Consider the following 21,716-nt stretch of genomic DNA (forward strand, 5'->3'; position numbering starts at 1 on the left):
TCCATTCCTTTGCCACTCAATAGCGGAACTTCCAATAGCAAAAACAATTCATTAACAGCCTCATACTCCTACTCCTTTTCTTCTTCATCTCTTTCTTCTCCTATTCTCTTCTCTTCTCTTCTGTGTGAGAGTGAGAATGGAGAAGATGGCTGCACTTACTACTATCCACACCTCCTTCTTCCCCACCAACACCATTCTTCAAAAGCCATCATCTTTTCAACCCTTCTTCTCTACCCGACTTCTTGGCCTACCCTTATCTTCTTCTTTTTCCGTCGCCAAAAGATTATCTTCCTTCACTTCCAGGCCCATCAAATGTTCTGTTTCCGAAGCCACAGAGCCCAAAGCTGGTGGTAATAAATCCGCACCCTCTTCTTTCATCTGTATTTCAATTTTATTATTCACAAAGTGTTGTTAACCAGTGATTCAAGTTCATTTGTTTAGGAATTAGAAGCATTTTTTTTTTATCGGGCTACCTAAAAATGTGTTCTTTTGTAATGTTTTTTACCAGCTTTTGTATGATTTCAAATTAAATTTTCCTCCTTTTAGTTTCTTAATTACTGCAGTGGTTTTAGCAAACCCTTTGTTATAAGGTTTGCCTTTTTGAGATTTTTTTATTTATTTGTCTCTTAGAGAAGAAGAAGCAATTGTTGAGAAGAGGGGACGTCAGAAACATAGCGATTGTTGCTCATGTTGATCATGGAAAGACTACTCTCGTTGATGCCATGCTCAAACAAACTAAGGTATTGTTCATTACATGGAACATGGTTAGTTTCAACGGGTTTCTTTTGGAGAATTTGATTTTTTATTTGTGTAATTTTAGTTCATTTGTTAACTTGAGCCAATTGACATCCATTATTTAATGGACGTGATTTGGCGTGCAGGCCCTGTAGTAGAAAATGATTTAGTGAGAATTTGTTTGTGTTTGGTAGAATTGATTTTTAACTATTAACGTGATTGGAATGTGCGTCACAGTGTGTGGAGTTGATTTAGCCAGCAGACTAAACAGACGGATAGTTTTATACAATTGTTGAAAAGTGGTAGATTAGAGACATTCAATATCTGTTAAATGGTTTAGCCATTGTTTTCGCCATAAAGTCGATTGGTTTATTCTTATAAAAAAGAATGAAGGGTAATATTGATATGGTATTCATCTGTTGAATTTTTTGCAGGTGTTTCGTGATAACCAATTTGTGCAGGAAAGGATAATGGACTCGAATGATTTGGAGCGCGAAAGAGGGATCACTATACTGAGTAAAAATACATCTGTCACCTATAAAGACACAAAGATCAATATAATAGATACTCCAGGTCACTCTGATTTTGGGGGTGAAGTGGAGCGTATCCTAAATATGGTGGAAGGGATCCTTCTAGTGGTACTCCTTCTAACTGTAGTTTGTTTCCTCCATTAGGAATTTTGTTACATATTCCCTTATATAAAAATGCTTCATTTTCTTTTTTGTAGTGTGGCTTCTTGTAATATATAGGGTTTATGAAGCTGCTCTTTGTATTTGTAGGTAGATTCTGTTGAAGGACCAATGCCACAGACAAGATTTGTCTTGAAGAAGGCTTTGGAGTTTGGTCATTCAGTTGTTGTGGTTGTGAATAAAATAGATAGACCTTCTGCTCGCCCAGATTTTGTTGTCAATTCTACTTTTGAACTCTTCATTGAACTGAATGCCACTGACGAACAAGTATGTTGGTTATCAACTTATCATATGACTTAAATAGTTGTAGTTTTTGTGTGTTGTTTACAAATTGGGTTGGAGCTTGGAAGTTTGTATTTGGTCAAAACTCTACTGTGATTTCTTTATTCCCAATGATCTGTAGGAATATTATTACAATAAATCATCTTTTTTTTCTGCTTGCAGTGTGACTTTCAAGTGATCTATGCAAGTGGTATAAAAGGGAAAGCAGGTTTGTCTCCTGAAAATCTGGCAGAAGACCTTGGTCCATTGTTTGAATCCGTCATTAGATGCATCCCTGGACCGCGCATTGACAAAGATGGTGCTCTTCAAATGCTGGTTAGTAGTTGCTAGTTATATCACTTCTTAGTCTTTTTTATTCTATTTTTCTATTGATTTATCTTTTCATTATGGTTAGCTTATTTTTGTTCCTGCTAATTTACCAGCACAAGGGAAATAGAAAATAAAGAAGCAAGTGAAGATCTTGACCAGTTTATTTATGAGAAAATAAACAATGACAACCCTGTTAAATTTCTGCTTGACTCTGATAATGCTATTTCTGTATACAAGATCTAATTTGTTTTTACATATGCTTATTTGTCAACTAGGTGACAAATATTGAATATGATGAACATAAAGGGCGTATAGCAATTGGGCGTGTGCAAGCTGGAGTTTTAGAAAAAGGCATGGATGTTCGAGTGAGTATTTTGTTCTTCATTTTTGTGAATTCATTCATACTCACATGTTACCCTTTGCTTCTTTGAGTTTATCTTACTACCAGGGATAAATATCTGTACTTCCATATAATAGTGAATTTTATATACTTTACAAACAGCTATATTTTAAGTCTTACATTCACTTCTCTAAATCTTGTATTTTTGAGTTGTGGGCGAGTTGTAGTAGAGATTATTGTGGAACACAAATGAATGAATCCATTCAGTTCAAAGTTTGATGTAGGATATAGATTATTTTAATCTGTTTTTGAAAGTAAAAGACCTCCAGTTAAATAAGTCTATGTGAGGAGAAGTAAGAGAGTAAGAGGGGATCATAACTTCTGAGAAACACAATAGTAACTGTAATAATCAGTTTATGACAGCACCTAGAGAATAAAAGTGGATACATAAAGAGAGGATTAGTGGTATTCAAGTGATATTCAGGGGGTAAACGTGATCTCGTTCATTGGGGCAGTGATTGGGAATTAGGGATTCTACATTCTGATCCTGTTTCTATCAGCATACCCCTTATTCGTTGATTTTGTCCAGGTATGTACTTCAGAAGATTCATGTAGATTTGGAAGAATTAGTGAGCTCTACGTGTATGACAAATTCAGTAGGGTTCCTGCAGATAATGTGGAGGCAGGTGATATATGTGCAGTGTGTGGAATTACTGACATTCAGGTAAAGATTGAGGGTCTTGGATAAAATGCATAATCTTGTATCACAGTAACCTTTTTAACCTTTACAATGCTATACTCAGATTGGGGAGACAATTGCTGATAAAGTATCTGGGAAGCCACTACCTTCCATCAAGGTGGAAGAACCAACAGTGAAAATGTCTTTCTCCATAAACACTTCACCTTTTGTTGGCCGTGAGGTATATTAATGCTTTGCCATAAAAATGTTCTGTATTATCTCTTTCTCTGTTAGTTAGGCACAACCATTGCTGCTATGTTCAGCTTCTTTCTTGGTAACAGTGTAATTTGTGCTTTTCACAGCTATGTCATAGATCAGCTAAAATGTATTGTAATTTTTCAGGGAAAGTATGTTACTAGTAGGAACCTAAGGGATAGGCTTTATCGTGAACTTGAGCGGAATCTGGCTATGAAAGTTGAAGATGGTGAAACAGCTGATACATTTGTTGTCAGTGGGCGTGGAACTTTACATATCACTATACTCATAGAAAATATGTGAGTGTTGTGAATATTTCATTTCTCATTGATTATTATTATTCTTCAAGCTCTTTAAATAATATTGCATCTGCAGGCGAAGAGAAGGCTATGAATTCATGGTTGGACCTCCCAAAGTTATCAACAAGAAGCTGAATGACAAACTGTTGGAACCGTTTGAGGTAATATCTCAATCAATTTTTTACTGCTTTTCAAAAGCAGAAAAATTAAGATTTTTGTTTTGAAACGCCCAGCCAAATTTCTATCCTTTTTGGTGTGGGACTTACAAAATTAATTCTCTTCTTTTTATCCTCTATTTCTTCTACTCTTCTTCCCTACATTAGAAAAAAAAATCTTACACATTGTTTTCTTTCCTCTCACTCTTTTGTACACATCCGAACAAAGTGAAGAGAAATTTTAGTTTTTTTCTTCAACTTTATTCATATTAACAATGCATCTTTTTCACTCTATTTCTCTCTTTTTTTCTTTCTTTTCTTCCTATTCTTTTTATCATCCTAACAAAGAATAAATTTCTTTTATCATTCATTGCACGTTTTAACAAGAGGATGTGTTGCAGATTGCAACTGTGGAGGTACCAGAAGAGCACATGGGAGCTGTTGTTGAACTTCTTGGTAAGAGACGGGGACAGATGTTTGACATGCAAGGAGTTGGGTGTGTAAATTCTTTCTTTGCTTCTATTTTGAACGTGATATACTTGTTATAGGAACAAAGCATTGAAGTTAAGCAAAACTTCTAAGAGAATCATCATCATGGAAATGAGTTTCTTTGTTTAGTACATTGGGAGTTCTATCTTGTGTTGTTTTGGATTAATAGATTAGATTCACGTAAAAGACATTGATGATATCTTTGTTGGCTATAATAATTGATGAAAAGTTCACATTTATCAACTACACTTGCATAACATTTGATCTGATACTGACAACATTTATTTCTGTGTTAGATCGGAAGGAACTACACTACTCAAATATAAGATCCCAACACGTGGTCTTCTTGGATTGCGGAATTCAATTTTAACCGCCTCCCGAGGAACGGCTATTCTCAACACCGTCTTCGATAGCTACGGGCCTTGGGCCGGTGACATTAGTACCCGTGATCAAGGCTCATTGGTAATGTCTGCATTGAAAGAAATTTGTAGAGCATGGTACTCCATAATTCCATTGTTTCCCTCAGTCATTGATGAAGTTATGGAATTTCAGGTTGCTTTTGAGGATGGAGCAAGTACTTCTTATGCAATCTCTAGTTCACAGGAGAGGGGACAGATGTTTATTGGACCTGGTGTGGAAGTTTATAAAGGTCAAATTGTTGGCATCCATCAGCGACCTGGAGACTTGTCCTTGAATGTTTGTAAGAAGAAAGCTGCTACCAACATTCGATCCAACAAGGAACAAACAGGTAACACTCAAGTTATGATGTACTGATGCAATCCATATGTATCGGATACAAGACAACACGTAACTAATACATCCATACACTTATTTTTAAAATAATAAACACGATACATGATATATGTATATCGAAAGTTATACAAAAATTCTTAAAAACATAATATATATATATATATATATATATATATGATTAATATTGTGTGAATCCAAATTAAAATCAAATATATTAAACATTTTCAACATAAAATTTTATAAATTATTGTCATCATAAATGTATTACTGATTTATATAATAGATACTTCAATGATAATTATCGGTAAAGTATTATAAAATATCGGATACGAATACGTGTTGAACACAGATACGGGATACGAATTGAAGTTTCGGTACATCATATGTTATCTTATATGAAACACACATTCGAATAACATGGTTTGATGATCTTTAGTTCCTCAGTTAAAGCAGTACTACTGAACTGAATTCAAATGATATACTCTTTTGATTAATTTTAACTTCAACATTGTTTTGTACCATTGAAGAAATAATGCTGCTTCAATAATCTTGAAGAAATGTGTGGTAGTGGTATGCTAATAGGCCAGAAAGGTTTAACTTACTTTATTCCCTTGTGCAGTGATTCTTGATACACCATTAGACTATAGTCTGGATGACTGCATTGAATACATCCAAGAAGATGAACTTGTAGAGGTCACCCCAACAAGTATCCGAATGTGCAAGAATCCAAAATTAGCAAGGAAACCAAGGTAGACTTTCACTGTGAAGCAGTAACTTGCAAATGCTTTTTGAGTTACCAGTTACTACAGCTGAAGCTGCATGACTCATTAATGCTGTTGCTGCTGAATCGATGAAGAAGTAAATCACTACCAGTGATGTAGTGTCACATATTCTTCCAAAGCTGCATGCAGAATAATATAGGAGCTGCTGAAAGCCGTATTCAATATTCATTATAGGTATTGGTCACAGTTGATTTAAGGGGATAAAGTAACATTACAGAGTTTTGTTTACTTGCTTTGTAAAGTCCATATTTTAGCAGAAAGGAACTTGAAGATATCAATTCTTCATATTGGTTGGCAAATAGCAACACCACACCTTGGGTTAAATTTCCAGTGAGATCACTGATTTTGAACTACCTCACCAATCTTCACGTATTGATATTTAGCTTTTACTTTGAATGAGTGACAAGCTAGAAAAACATTTCATGCAAGACTAAGATTTTTTCATTTAAGAAAATTAGTCTTGGATCATGTTGGAGATCTTATATCAATTCGAAATAAGGTAAGTTTATATTATATAAGTGAGTTTAAATATTACATTACAAGTTGATTTTGTGTGATTGAATTATGTTTAAAGTTCATATCTTAATAGATCATGTTGGAAAAACATTCTTTGGTGAACATGTTGAAACAAAAGTTATAGACATTCAATATATATATTTTTTGTATATATACAGTGGAGTTGAATTAGATTTAAAGTTTACTTTAATGTTGGAGAAACATTTTTTGGTGAGCCTATTTAAAAAAAAATTATAGAGGTGCAATATTTTATATATAGTCATGTAATTAAAGAACTTTCAATATTTTACCAATGTCTACTAATAAAGATTTATTTTGTGTCAAAAATCAAACACATGGTGTGGTCGTGGAGTCTCACTTGTGAAAGACTCGCAAATTCTTAGGTGATAGTCATAAAACAAGAGATATGATTAAAATCTAAATCAGCATTAATTCTGTAGGTATTGTGTGCTAAAGTCATTAAATATTCAAAGGTATATGGTGATGCTCATAATAACAAGGTAGTCAAAATCGTGGTCTAGAACGTGAGATTATACGAATCTATGATCTTTTTCTCCATCTTCGATCTCGCTTCACTTAAAATTCGTGATCTTCACAGATTTTGTTGGATTGTCGTTGTAAATTGCAAGTGGTGTGGGAGTAGGGATTCTCGCGATGCAATCCCTCCAAATGGTGAAGGAGAAGCTGATAGAGCTCGCGATGGTGCTTCTCTCGTGGCCTCACATCACAATCCTTTCTAGTGGTGAGGGAGAATAAGGGGGTAGACCTTGCGGCGGTGGTGCCTCCACAAACGACAACTCTGATGATGATGACTCTAACGACATCAACATACCTAATAGTGGTGACGACCTCTCTACAAGTCCCTTTATGAGGATTGATGGAATTGGGACCTCTTTTAAAACCCTATTATTTTAAACATATTAAAATCCAATTTTGAAGTTCAATTAGTGACAATGAAAGGTAAAAATACATGACCGTAAAAGTTACCATTACCCCAATAGGTAAAAGTAACTCCCTCTCTTCCATAACATACAACAAGTGGCACTCTAAGTTTCTTTTCTTTTTTAAAAAAAAGGGACACTGAACTACCACCCCCTCTCTTCTCTCTTTGTTCTCTTTTTTTTTTCACTCTGCCTAGTGTACCCAAACTTCACTGCACCCCCTGTACCCAAATGCCATACCCACCCACAATTTCTCCCTTTGTTTCTTTCACGACATCACCACACTACTTTGTTTATCCAAACTCTTCACAAACTGCAGTCCAATATGCATTCTTACTTATTAAAATGACTTCAAAATCTGTTATACTCGTGGCTCAAAAAAATGCTTCAAGAAATAGGAGTGATATAGTTTTGAAGCATTGTAATTCTGTTGCTGTGATACTAGGAAACTTCAATGTAAATATTGTCAAAAGCTAGTAACAGAGGGAGTTTATTGATTGAAGTGTCACTTGGTTAGTACTCAAAAGAACGTTGGTGCTTGCAAGGATGTTACAAATGAAGTGAAGAAAGAAATGTGGTAAATTGTTATTGGTTTGCAACAAAATTTAAACAAGAAGCCAATGCTTAATATGAAGGAGGAAACAACAGAAGCTGGTGAGAAAAGAAAAAATAGTAAAGCATCAAGCAACAATCCTACAAATATTTTTAAGAATACAGTATTTAGTACACAAACTACCATCAAGAACATGTTTAAGAAAGGTATGAGAGAGGAAGTTTGTCAAACAATTGCTAGATTCTTCTATAACAATGTTATACCTTTCAATGTGGCAAAAAGTGAAGAGTTCATTACTATGCTTGATTTGGTTCCAAGACATGGCCTTGGTTTTAAACCTTCATCTTATCATGATATTATAGTTAAATATTTGAAAGAGGAAGTTCGAACTACATCCCTTGCTTTACAAGCACATAGGGATGAATGAAAAAAAGGATGTATTATTATGACCGATTTTGGACAGATAGGAAAAGAAGGACAGTAATAAACTTCCTGGTGAGCAACCTAAAGGAAATTGTGTTGTTGAAGTTCATAGATGCATATGCAATATCTAAAACAATTGAGAAAATATTTGATATGAAGGATAACATTGTTGAAGAGGTAGGAGAAGAAAATTTCATTCAAGTTGTCACAAATAATGCAATAAACTACAAAGTTGCTAGTCAAATGTTTATGACAAAAGAGAAAAAAGCTATTTTGGACATCGTGTGCTGCACATTGTGTTGACTTAATGTTGGAGGACTATGTGAAGAAGATCTCCATTCATGGGAGACAATTCCAAAAGGTAAAAAAAATGACTACCTTTATCTATCAAGATCTTCTTTAATTTCTCTACTACAATGTTTCACAAAAAGAAAAGATTTGGTGAGGCAAGTGTTACTCATTTCGCTACATCGTACCTGACATTAGGATGCCTACATAAGAATAAAGGACCTTATAATGCTCATTGTTTCCATTGAATGAAATTCTATTATTTCTTTACTTCTGAATTTCTTATTTTTATACACCAAAATGTTTCGTTAATCTTCCCCTTTATTATTAAACAACCAATTAGTTTAAATTACATTAGTCTTTGTGGGAAATGATATCTCTGAAATTGTCCACTGTATAAAAGAAATTAACACACATATATGACGCATATATTTTCAGTAGTATAATCTAAAATATTTTAGTTTATATATATATATAAGGTTTAATCATGTCTTTGGTCCCCATTTTAGAGTTAAAATCTCAATTTGGTCCCATTTTTTATTAAAAAGTCTCAAATTTGCCCTTTCTGTTAAGTCTGGCTAGACATCGTTAGGTGAATAGTGACATGGCAAGGTTGACCAGTGCTAGAACAGTGACGAGGCAAGGAAACAATGACGTGGAATGACAAGGGTAATTTTTACGTAGGGAATTTTTTTAAAATATTATATTACTGAAATTAGGTTTAGGGTTTTAAAATTAGAAAGGTTGGGAAAATTTGGGGATTGTGCGATTGGAAGTTTTTTCGAGTGCGCTCATCCGTTTGGAAAACAAATGTTAGTTTTGTTGGTCAATAGTAATGTATTATGGAATATTGTGCTTATTTCAGTATGGGTCTGTGTCATGGCATGTGCTCCTTTCTTTTTTCATTGTGGTCCCTCCATTTGAAAGTGATATTGTGTGTTAGTGTACTTTGTATTTTAAAATATTTTTAATGTTTGTCAGTATTTGAATGAGAAGTCCGTAGTTAGAATTGTGAGATTGTGGTGGATGTACGGGGAGTTAATATGTTAGTTATAGGGATATCTTTTGTAGGCTTTGTATCGTTGTATATTTTTATAGTTTGAACTCTTATAAAAATTATATTAATATATTTTTTATTTTGTTAATCTCCTTTTAAATATTATTATAAAATCTCTTATTTTATTAATTTTATACTAATAAAATGAAACGTTACACTTATCCTTTGGACAAGCTTATCATACTTTTGACATAACATCGTTTTATCGAAGAAAAAAGAAGATAGAAAAGAGATTTTCCAATTTTTTTTTTCCATAAATTCGTCCTCTCGTGTTCTAGAATCAAAGAAAATAAATTTCCTCAGAGAGACTTTTCAAACATTAAATTGAAACAGAAAAGAGTGGTATACATGATTACTATTTAATATTTTAATTTTAAAGTAAATTCATTCATGAGATCTTTTTATTGAACTTCTATTTTCTTTGTTTTAATAGAAAGAAAATACGTACTCAAACTTACGTGAGGCTTTAAACTTTATCACATCCATCCTTTTTTTTTTCTATTGTAAAAGTCTATCATGTCTATAAATTCGTGTTATGATGCAACATAGATGTAAAATTCCCCTAAACGAACAAATAAAATTAATAAATGTAATTTGTTCTAAGAAAAATCATCACAAATCTCTATTAGTAAGCATGGAAGTGGTTTATATACATAATATGATACTTAAAAACATCTTCTAACATAATCAATTATATTCTCAAATATTATATGAGATTTATATACACAAATTGATTATGTTATTAAATATAATAAACTATAAATAATTATTTTTATCGCATTTCTTGTGGTTTTGAATAGAAAATAGTATCAATTTTGGATTTTCAATTTTCGTATTTATTCTGTTTTGGTTTTCTTCATTTCCTTTTTATTTTCTTACCAGTAAATGTGTGTCTTTACATCTTTTGAAGTAAACAAGTGGTTAATTTTTTTCATCCAAACCAAACAATGGATAATAAGAAAAAAAGGGAAACTTTCATCTAGATTAGTAAAATAGCAAAGTCCCAATTAACTGCAATTATAAAAGTATTAGTTCTGTACCAATGAGTTTAGAAAACTTACGATAAAAAAAAGTTACTACATGTTTTTCCTTTTTTTATAATGATGTTATAAATTTTTACATATTATTTAAAAGCCAAAAAAAAAATAATAATATTTTTCATCGTGTGGTGTCACTTTCTAAATTGAGATGAGTTTCGTGAGGCATTGTTGTGCAATATATTTTCTTTATATATAAGTTTATTTATTTCAATTTTCTTAAATTTGATTTTCTTTATATATATGAGTTAGTTTAAATAAATTTCTTTCCATCCACACAACAGCAACAGACAAACAGAGATTGTTCCAGCACCAACACTTTTCAACAATCCCAACAATTAATAATGAATTAATTAGTTAACGAAGCTTGTTTTTGTAACAGAGACAGGTAGCGTGACACGTCAGCTTTGCCAAAAATAAAACCCGCACGAAACAAAAGCCAAGTACCGCAGAGGACAAAAATGGAAATACTCACATTTTCCACGCCATTAAAGTTAGAGAGAAAAAAGAAGAAGAAGAAGCGCAAAAGAGAGGGTCAAGGAAGAAGAGGAGGAAGAAGAAGAAGAAGAAGACGGAGACGCTGGACCCTGCGTCCGCGTTTCTCATTCATCCTTCACTCTCTCCAAAACCCTCCTTTCTCATTTTCATATTCCTTCACATATTATTATTCTTCCAATTCATTCTCCCATTTTGAAAAAGGTGTAACGCATTGTAGTTATGGGGAACAGTTGCGTCACTCCGGTGAGGCTAAGAAGGGAGAGGAGGCAGCGGAAGAAGGAGGAGGCGGCGGCCAAGAAGCTCGTCGTGCTCAAGGAACCCACGGGCCGGGACATTGGGCTGCGCTATGAATTGGGCAAGGAGCTGGGCCGAGGGGAGTTCGGCGTCACCTACCTCTGCCGCGACAAGGAGACCAAGGAGGAGTGGGCGTGCAAATCGATATCCAAGAAGAAACTGCGAACCGCCATTGATATCGAGGATGTGCGCAGAGAGGTGGAGATCATGCGCCACTTGCCCAAACACCCCAACATCGTCTCGCTCAAGGACACATTCGAGGACGACAATGCGGTTCACCTCGTCATGGAGCTCTGCGAGGGCGGCGAGCTCTTCGACCGCATTGTCGCGCGCGGCCACTACACCGAGCGCGCCGCCGCATCCGTCGTCAAAACCATCGTCGAAGTCGTCCAGGTTCGCTGCCAAATCCTTTCTGTTTACCGTTTTTGCATGATCGTTAACTCGTCTTTCTTTTTCGTGTGTAAGTTAAATTTAGCGCCAACACGCGTCGTTGGATGGTGGTTGCCGCGGTAGGGGTGTCAAATTGGTCCAAACCTATGAGCAAATCCGCTCAGCGCGGAGACCCGGTTCGGTTAGATTGAAAAAAAAAAAAACTTTCTTTTGAATTTTGAACCGTATGAACCCAATTCACTAATCTGGGTTTGAGGTAGGTCCGTGGTGGATTAACTCCTACTCATTTCTATATATGAATTTTTAATCCCACGAGAAATCACTATTGATTTTTCTGCATAAATAGCTGGGTAGAACCAACCACCCACACTGTTGCTTTTCCAATAAATATATAAAACAAATTCAGAGTCTATCTGCCAGAACTCGCTAATATCTGATAATTCGAGTTGGGTAGCAAAATTTTTTATTTGTTATAAAGTAAGATGGGTTAATTTGACCCATTTTTAACTCTGAGCCAGATTAAGGTAACCCATTTTCATCTCAACATACGGTGAGCCGGGTGGGCTCACTTTCTAGACCCTATACCGTGTTACCGTATACGGTTCAAAGTCTCGGTTTCCAAGTTGCAGAAGGGAGAATTGTTAGAATGGTAGATGACTTATGAAATGAAAAAAAGAATTCTTCAGTAATCAAACTTCAATAATTTGCATGATGGAGTTTTACATTAGCTTTTGATACAGATATCAAGCATAAATTTTAACTGATTAGAGAAGAATAATAGAAGCAGTAACGCAGTTGCATTGATTTTTTTTTTTTTAATTGTAGTCAAATATTAGATTAGATTACGGATTTAATTAATATAAAGTAATGGTTTAGATTCTCCAGAAAAAAGTAATGATTTAGGTTGTTTTAACCTCTGAAGTTTTGAAATATTGGTTGGTTTGGTGCTTGTCTTGGAATTTTAAAAAGGCTAAAATGAGTATTACGTGATGTTGATGTTATTAGTGATAAATATTGACAAATAATTTTGGATGATAAAATAATGTTGAGATATTAGGTATTAAATTAACTGATGGTGTTGTAGTTTTATGTTATTTCTCTTTTTTATTCATTGTGGGATCAGAAAAAAAAGTTCTTCATCTCTGTTGCTAATTTTTAAATGATGAATAATTTGAAGTAAATTGAAATTTTAGTTGTGGTATTACTTTGAAATGAAAGAAATAGCATAACAATTACGTAATTAATTGGTGTGTGCAATTCAGTGTTTTGTTTAAAATCGGTGCTGAAGACTCAGTATTACTATATTTTCTTCTGCTATGTTTTTGTTTACCTTTTATGGGAGTTTCTACGTTTATCAGATGGATGTTGATGAAAGACTGTTTTGTATATCTCACTTATCAGACCTTCAAATAAATGATATATTATGCATGAATGGCATTTTAACCTTTGGAGTTGAAATATTGGGACTGGTATGGTTTGTTTCTTGGTTTCTATGAATATTATTTGCTCTTCACTGCAATGTGCTTGGAGTGTTTCTCTCTCTCTATATATATATTATTGGTTATTCTAAATTTGATATTAAATGATCACTCTTTTGTATTTGTCTTTTTTGTGGTTTAGATGTGCCACAGACATGGTGTGATGCATAGAGATCTCAAACCTGAGAACTTTTTGTTTGGAAACAAGAAGGAGTCAGCACCTCTGAAAGCAATTGACTTTGGATTGTCGGTTATCTTCACACCAGGCAATGCTTTGGCTATTTATTAAATCTCGATGCTGTTGTTTGATCCTCAACATTTTGATGCTGCCATGCCTTTACAATAAGCTGAAGTTTGCCTTTTTCTGCAGGTGAAAAGTTTAATGAGATAGTTGGAAGTCCATATTACATGGCTCCTGAAGTATTAAAGCGTAATTATGGCCCTGAAGTAGATATTTGGAGTGCTGGAGTAATTCTTTACATCTTACTTTGTGGTGTTCCACCTTTTTGGGCAGGTTAGTTTTGTATTATGAATGATGTTTCTGGCATTTGCGAGAGTCTTAGATCTTAAGTAGCTCACTTATTTAGGTCAATGTGTGTGGGTTTTGCCCTTTTGTACTAACAACAAATATGTACTATAGTAATGTTAGAAAAATAATTCTTTGCGTTGGAAGAAAAATATTATGTCTTAGTTACAACATAGAAAAAGAATTATTTACTCGTAGTGATCTTTTAACATAGAAAAAGATTATTTGGTGCTCGTATGAATAGTGTTTCGCTTATCGTCGATCGTTTAGTAAAATTTGTGTCATACAATTATTTCTTGCTATTATTGTCTCTGATATATTCGATTCTCTAAATGTTTTGTCTTGAATGCAGAAACTGAACAGGGAGTTGCTCAATCAATTATTCGGTCTGTCGTTGATTTTAGGAGGGAACCATGGCCCAAGGTTTCTGATAATGCAAAAGACCTTGTGAAGAAGATGCTTGATCCTGACCCAAAGCGCCGGCTTACTGCACAAGAAGTGTTAGGTATACATATATATATGCATTTCGTATAACTGCTTAGGGAGATTAAGTGTAGAATTATTTGGTTTTTTTCTTATAAGATGGACTATTATGATAAAAAGTTTGCTGACAAAAATGTTCACTAAATGCAGATCATCCATGGTTACAGAATGAAAAGAAAGCTCCTAATGTTTCATTGGGAGAAACTGTTAGATCAAAGCTCATGCAATTTTCTGTAATGAACAAGCTTAAGAAAAGAGCTTTGAGGGTAATGTTCTAAACCGTATTTGAACAATCTTATGGGAAATACTCTCCAAAATCTTAAGGGAAAATTGTTTTAACACTATGTTCTGTTGACTTTCATGTGAACAGGTGATTGCAGAACATTTGTCATCAGAAGAAGCTGCTGGAATAAAAGAGGGATTCGACCTGATGGATACAGGCAATAAAGGCAAAATTAACATTGATGAGCTGCGAGAAGGGTTGCAGAAACTAGGTCACCAAATTCCTGACGCAGATGTACAAATACTTATGGAAGTTGTGAGTACTTTTTCACTTTATCTCTTTTTGTTCTTCAATTTATGGGTGGAGAAAAAAGTAGTTTCTTCTCTTGTTTTTCAAAATTATTTTCGTTGTAATATATGAAACTAAGTGTAAACTTTGGATGGGTGCTGCTTAATACAGGGTGATTCAGACAAAGATGGGTATCTAGATTATGCAGAGTTTCTTGCCATATCTATTCATCTGAGAAAGATAGACCATGATGAGCACATTCACAAAGCCTTCCAATTTTTTGATAAGAATAAAAGTGGATATATTGAAATTGAAGAGTTACACAATACCTTAGCTGATGAGGTTGAAACAAACATCGACGAAGTCATCAATGCAATTATGCATGATGTTGACACAGATAAGGTCAGTATATTTGAATTTGATTTTATATGTATATATATTATACATACATTATTGAATTTGAAAGAGTTTGTGTTGATGTGATTGCAGGATGGAAGAATAAGCTATGAGGAATTTGCTGCAATGATGAAGGCTGGCACAGATTGGAGGAAAGCATCAAGGCAGTATTCAAGAGAGAGGTTTTCTACCTTAAGTCAGAAGTTGTTCAAGAAGGACGGGTCTTTGCAGTTAAACAATGGCGGTAGCTGAATTTAGAAATCACAATCTGTTTTACTCCCAAAAACTCATCCTTTTACTGTTTTCCCTTCATCCTTATTCTTTTCTCAATTTTTTCTTATAACCAATGCCCTTAGCTTACTGTTTAAGCAATTAAAGGTCAAAAGTTTTATTCAAAACTGTAACACAATTCTCTTTTGTAATTTTCAATGCCTTTCTAATATTACAGGTTTTCTATTTACAGATTCATTAACATTTGGGCTCTCTGTCTCTGTATGTATATATTATACATTATTCAATTTCAATGATCAAAATATACAAATAATTATAACAAAATATATTTAAATTATCTAAAGTATGAACTAATTTCTTGTCATTGTTTGTTGCTTGTTCGTTTCTGGTTTCTAAATTTTCACTAAAATGTTATATGGTGATGTTGGGTATTGGGCTCCCTTCCTATGTGGAGAAAAGGCCCAAAATTTGAGAAGCCCATGTCTCACTTAAACCTAGTGGAGAGGAGGCTATAAAATAAAGAGAGAGGCAGAACAATAGAGTCAGAATACACTGAAAGCCCTAACACATAGAGGGAGAGGTAGAGGGAAAATTCTGTTCACGTTTTTCATAGAGCTGTCGCAGTAAATTCGGCGCTGCGGATTCGTTCACCGTTGGATCGGGCTGAAATTTTTACAGCAGGTTCGGAACTCATTGCTCTTCATTCTGACCGGTCGGATCTTTGATACGAGGTCTGAGTTGGGAGATATTAATTTCGCACTGCAGCAGTGATTTGTAGAGGTTTTCCTCTCTTGTTCTTCTCTATTTGAAAGCTTTGTTGCTTTGTTATTTGGTTGGGTGTTGGCACTAATTTGTGCTATTGATTAAGACTCTTTTGTACTCTTGTTGATCATAGTGAAGCTATTTCTTTGGTCTGGACGACTCGTGGTTTTTACCCTTGATTTGAGGGGTTTTCCACGTTAAAAATCTTGGTGCCTTTATTTGTGCTTTTGGTGGTTTATTATTGCTGCTCTTTGATTATTGCTCCTCATAGATTCTTGCAAGTTAGGGGAAATTATATCCGCTGCATTCTCTGGTATATTGTTTGTTATTGTTTTCCCCATCAGAGTGGTATCAGAGCTCTTGGTTGGGCTATATTTACTTGCTTGAATGATGGAGGCAAATGCAAAGATGGTTGCTTTGAATGGTACAAATTATCATTTGTGGAAGGGCAAGATGAAAGATTTATTATTTGTCAAGAAATTGCATCTTCCGGTCTTTGCTACACAGAAGCCAGATTCTATGTCTGAAGAAGAATGGGACTTTGAGCACCAACAGGTATGTGGTTTTATTCGGCAATATGTTGAAGATAATGTTTATAATCATATTGCTAATGAGACACATGCCAGAGCTTTGTGGGAGAAGATTGAGTCTTTGTATGCTTCTAAGTCGGGCAATAATAAATTGTATTTGTTAAATTGCTTGATGAATTTGAGGTACAGGGAGAATTCTTCTATTTCTGATCACTTAAATGAGTTTCAAGGGCTCCTAGATCAATTGTCAGGAATGGGCATAAAGTTTGATGACGAAGTTATGGGATTATGGTTGCTTAATACTCTACCAGAGTCTTGGGAGGTATTTCGGGTTTCAATTACGAACTCTGCCTCGAATGGTGTTGTTTCTTTTCAGATGGCAAAGAGCGGTGCTCTTAATGAAGAGATGAGAAGGAAGGCACATGGTTCTTCATCTCAGTCTGAGATGCTTGTTACAGAAGCTAGGGGGAGAAGTCAGAAAAAGGAACATAAAGGTGGTAGAGAGAAGAGTAGGAGCAAGTCCAAGTCAAGATACAAGAATTTAGAGTGCCATTTTTGTCATAAAACTGGACACATTCAGAAATACTGTTTTAAGTGGAAAAAGGAGAACAAAGACAAGAAGGGCAAACAGAGAGAGAATGATCATGATGATGATGATCGTGTCACTACTGCTACAGATGGTGATCTTGTTCTTCTTCGTGACTTTGAGTCCGTTAATCTTGTATCTGATGAGAGCATGTGGATTATTGATAGTGGTGCTACACTGCATGTTACACCTAGGAAGGAGTTCTTCACATCTTACACTTCTGGTGATTTTGGAGTGTTGAAGATGGGTAATGATGGTGAGTCTAAAGTGATTGGTGTTGGTGATGTTTGCCTGCAAACCAACATGGGAGTGCAGTTGTTGCTTAAAGGAGTCAAACATGCTCCGGATGTCCGTTTTAATTTAATCTCTGTGCAGTTGCTTGATGATTGTGGTTATGACAATCACTTTGGTTCTAGTAAATGGAAGCTCACTAAAGGTAACTTGGTTATGGCCAGAGGGGAGAAACAATCTAAATTGTATTGGACTAAAGCTTTGGTTGCTAAAGACAGTGTGAATGCTATGTATATGGAGGCATCTTTGTGGCACCGGAGGCTTGGTCATATAAGTGAGAAAGGGCTTAACTGCTTAGCTAAAAAGGATGTGCTTATGGGATTGAGAAATGCAGAATTGGAGAAATGTTCTCATTGCATGGCTGGTAAACAAACCAGAGTATCTTTTAAGAAGCATCCACCCTCAAGGAAGTCAGAATTACTTGAATTGGTGCATTCTGACGTTTGTGGCCCATTAAAGGTAAAGTCATTTAGTGGTGCAGTTTACTTTGTTACTTTTATTGATGATTGTTCCAGGAAGCTATGGGTCTATGCTCTTCAGCGGAAAGGTCAAGTACTTGAAAAGTTCAAGGAATTTCATGCTATGGTTGAGAGGCAATCAGGCAAGAAGCTGAAATGCATCCGTAGTGATAATGGTGGTGAGTACCGTGGACCTTTTGATGTTTATTGCAGGCAGCATGGTATTAGACACGAGAAGACTCCTCCTAAAACTCCTCAGTTGAATGGTCTAGCGGAGAGGATGAACAGGACCTTGGTTGAAAGGGTTACATGTATGCTTTCAGAAGCAAAGTTGCCTAAGCACTTTTGGGGAGAGGCATTGCTTGCAGCTGTGCATGTTATTAATCTCAGTCCCGCAGTTGCTTTGAATATTGAGGTGCCAGACAAAATTTGGTTTGGTAAGAATGTTAGATATGATCATTTGCGTGTCTTTGGTTGCAGGGCATTTGTTCATGTTCCTAAGGATGAAAGATCCAAGTTAGATAAAAAGACAAGGCAATGTATCTTTATTGGCTATGGTGAGGATGAATTTGGCTACAGGTTTTATGATCCTGTTGAGAAGAAGCTTGTTAGAAGCCGTGATGTACAATTCATGGAAGATCAGACCATTGAAGACATTGATAAGGTGAAGAAGACCACACCCGAGAAAGACAGTAATCTCACTGATGGTAATCCGATGAGGTTGCCCACTCACAATTTGGAGAATGTTGAAACGGAAGCTCAAGACAATGAGCAACATGGTGATGTTGATGATCAACAGTTTGGAAGTGGAGTAGAGGTTCCAATTGATGATGCTCAAGAGGAACATGATGATGATGACGATCTTGGTGATATACCTGAATCACCTCAAGTCCAACTCAGGAGGTCTAATAGACAAAAACAACCTTCTACAAGGTATTCCTGTGATGAGTACATAACCTTGACTGACGGTGGAGAACCTGAGTGTTTTGAAGAGGCTTTGGATAGTGAAGAGAAGAAACAGTGGCTGGATGCAATGCAAGATGAGATGAAATCTTTGCATGATAATCACACTTACGACTTGGTGAAATTGCCTAAGGGCAAAAGGGCATTGGAAACTAGGTGGATTTTCAGGGTGAAACAAGATTCAAATTCTACACTTCCAAGGTACAAGGCCAGATTAGTGGTGAAAGGTTTCAGACAGAAAAAGGGTGTTGATTTCAATGAGATTTTCTCACCTGTGATGAAAATGTCATCCATCAGAACTGTGCTAAGTTTAGCTGCTACTCTTGATTTGGAGGTTGAGCAGATGGATGTGAAGACAGCTTTCCTTCATGGTAATTTGGAGGAAGAGATATACATGAAGCAACCTGATGGTTTTCTTGTTAAAGGCAAGGAAGAATATGTGTGTAGACTAAGGAAGAGTCTATACGGTTTGAAGCAGGCTCCAAGGCAGTGGTATAAGAAGTTTGAGTCTTTTATGTGTGAGCAGGGTTACATGAAGACTACTTCTGATCATTGTGTCTTTGTTAAAAGTTTTTCTAATGATGACTTTATTATCCTGTTATTATATGTTGATGACATGCTTATTGTTGGAAAAGATATTTCCAAAATTGACAGGTTAAAGAAGACACTTGGCGAGTCTTTTGCCATGAAAGACTTGGGAGCTGCTAAAAGGATTCTTGGCATACATATCTCACGTGATAGGAGAGAAAAGAAGATTTATCTATCACAAGAGCAATACATTAGGAAGGTGTTGCAGAGATTCCAGATGGAAAATGCTAAAGCTGTGAGTACTCCTCTTGCTACTCATTTTAAACTGAGTGTTAAACAGAGTCCTTCAAATGAAGTTGAGAAGACCAATATGAGTAGAGTTCCTTATGCATCTGCGGTGGGCAGTTTGATGTATGCGATGGTGTGTACAAGACCAGATATTGCACATGCTGTTGGTACAGTTAGTCGATTTTTGTCAAACCCAGGTAGAGAGCATTGGAATGCTGTGAAATGGATTTTGAGGTATCTTCATGGTACAGTTGATATGAAGCTTTGTTTTGGAGGTGATAAACCTACTTTGATGGGTTACTCAGACTCAGATTTGGCTGGGGATATTGATTCCAGAAAGTCCACTTCGGGCTATTTGATAAAGTTTGCAGGGGGAGCTGTGGCTTGGCAATCAAGACTACAAAGGTGTGTAGCGTTGTCTACTACAGAAGCAGAGTTCATTGCTATTACTGAAGCATGCAAGGAGGTGTTATGGTTGAAGAAATTCTTGCAGGAGCTTGGTTTTAGGCAAGATAACTATTCATTGTTTGTTGATAGCCAAAGTGCTATCCATCTTGGTAAGAATCCAACTTTTCATTCTAGATCCAAACATATTGATGTGAGGTATCATTGGATACGTGATGCTTTGGATGCTAAGTTGTTGGAGTTGAAAAAGGTTCATACAGATGATAATGGTGCTGATATGATGACTAAAGCATTGCCAAGAGGAAAGTTTGAAGTTTGTTGTGAGATCGCCGGTTTGGCGGTTATCTCCACATAGTTGTGAGGGGGAGATTTGTTGGGTATTGGGCTCCCTTCCTATGTGGAGAAAAGGCCCAAAATTTGAGAAGCCCATGTCTCACTTAAACCTAGTGGAGAGGAGGCTATAAAATAAAGAGAGAGGCAGAACAATAGAGTCAGAATACACTGAAAGCCCTAACACATAGAGGGAGAGGTAGAGGGAAAATTCTGTTCACGTTTTTCATAGAGCTGTCGCAGTAAATTCGGCGCTGCGGATTCGTTCACCGTTGGATCGGGCTGAAATTTTTACAGCAGGTTCGGAACTCATTGCTCTTCATTCTGACCGGTCGGATCTTTGATACGAGGTCTGAGTTGGGAGATATTAATTTCGCACTGCAGCAGTGATTTGTAGAGGTTTTCCTCTCTTGTTCTTCTCTATTTGAAAGCTTTGTTGCTTTGTTATTTGGTTGGGTGTTGGCACTAATTTGTGCTATTGATTAAGACTCTTTTGTACTCTTGTTGATCATAGTGAAGCTATTTCTTTGGTCTGGACGACTCGTGGTTTTTACCCTTGATTTGAGGGGTTTTCCACGTTAAAAATCTTGGTGCCTTTATTTGTGCTTTTGGTGGTTTATTATTGCTGCTCTTTGATTATTGCTCCTCATAGATTCTTGCAAGTTAGGGGAAATTATATCCGCTGCATTCTCTGGTATATTGTTTGTTATTGTTTTCCCCATCAGGTGAAGATAAGAATATGTTTAGTGACCTAAAGTTCATGTGCGATTTATATAGTTTTATTCATTATTCAATGATATATTTAGTCTATATACAATCTCATATTATAAGACGATGAATTCAATATATGGAAATTTTCACTTTTTTTCGTGTACATATTTTGTTTGTCAATTTTATATAGAGATACGATTAGATGGTGATTTGCTTACTTTTATTCTAAGTTGTTTTTGTTGGTTGAAAATGTCATTTGAGATAGGAGTTGGTGAAACATGGAGGTTTCAAAACGTGAGTGTATTTTTTTTTTTAAATAGTTGTGATTATATTATAATTATATGGAATTTTAAACTAACATAATAAAAAAAATAGACAATGAAGATAAGAGATGACGTATGTTAACAATTTAGAGAAATAAAATTGGTTTAGTAGGTTTAGAGGGAAGGTGAAAGACATGATAGGTTCAATTCTC

General features: G+C 35.5%; 2 protein-coding genes across 3 annotated transcripts; both read left to right on the forward strand.

Annotated features, from left to right (window-relative positions):
* On the forward strand, nucleotides 1-6,280 carry LOC114191955 (putative elongation factor TypA-like SVR3, chloroplastic). Of its 2 annotated transcripts, XM_028081430.1 has the most exons (14): nucleotides 3-350; nucleotides 631-740; nucleotides 1,170-1,373; nucleotides 1,515-1,691; nucleotides 1,869-2,021; nucleotides 2,291-2,380; nucleotides 2,945-3,079; nucleotides 3,159-3,275; nucleotides 3,437-3,588; nucleotides 3,665-3,749; nucleotides 4,145-4,239; nucleotides 4,529-4,694; nucleotides 4,785-4,980; nucleotides 5,605-6,280. In XM_028081430.1, exons 1-14 carry the CDS (start codon nucleotides 137-139, stop codon nucleotides 5,736-5,738), a joined length of 2,028 nt encoding a protein of 675 aa, XP_027937231.1. In that variant the 5' UTR covers nucleotides 3-136; the 3' UTR covers nucleotides 5,739-6,280. The 2 variants fall into 2 exon arrangements, with proteins under 2 accessions (XP_027937230.1, XP_027937231.1); XM_028081429.1 differs by having other exon boundaries at nucleotides 1-350; nucleotides 4,529-4,980.
* Nucleotides 6,281-11,059: 4,779 nt separating this feature from the next.
* On the forward strand, nucleotides 11,060-15,707 carry LOC114190561 (calcium-dependent protein kinase 20-like). Its single transcript, XM_028079501.1, has 8 exons — nucleotides 11,060-11,767; nucleotides 13,385-13,508; nucleotides 13,613-13,756; nucleotides 14,121-14,273; nucleotides 14,402-14,517; nucleotides 14,622-14,789; nucleotides 14,934-15,164; nucleotides 15,252-15,707. The coding sequence occupies exons 1-8, from the start codon at nucleotides 11,300-11,302 to the stop codon at nucleotides 15,408-15,410; spliced, it is 1,563 nt and encodes a 520-aa protein (XP_027935302.1). The 5' UTR covers nucleotides 11,060-11,299; the 3' UTR covers nucleotides 15,411-15,707.
* The last annotated feature ends 6,009 nt before the right edge of the window (nucleotides 15,708-21,716 follow it).

Source organism: Vigna unguiculata, chromosome 7 (assembly GCF_004118075.2).
Source record: "Vigna unguiculata cultivar IT97K-499-35 chromosome 7, ASM411807v1, whole genome shotgun sequence".
In the NCBI taxonomy this organism is placed as follows: Eukaryota; Viridiplantae; Streptophyta; class Magnoliopsida; order Fabales; family Fabaceae; genus Vigna; species Vigna unguiculata.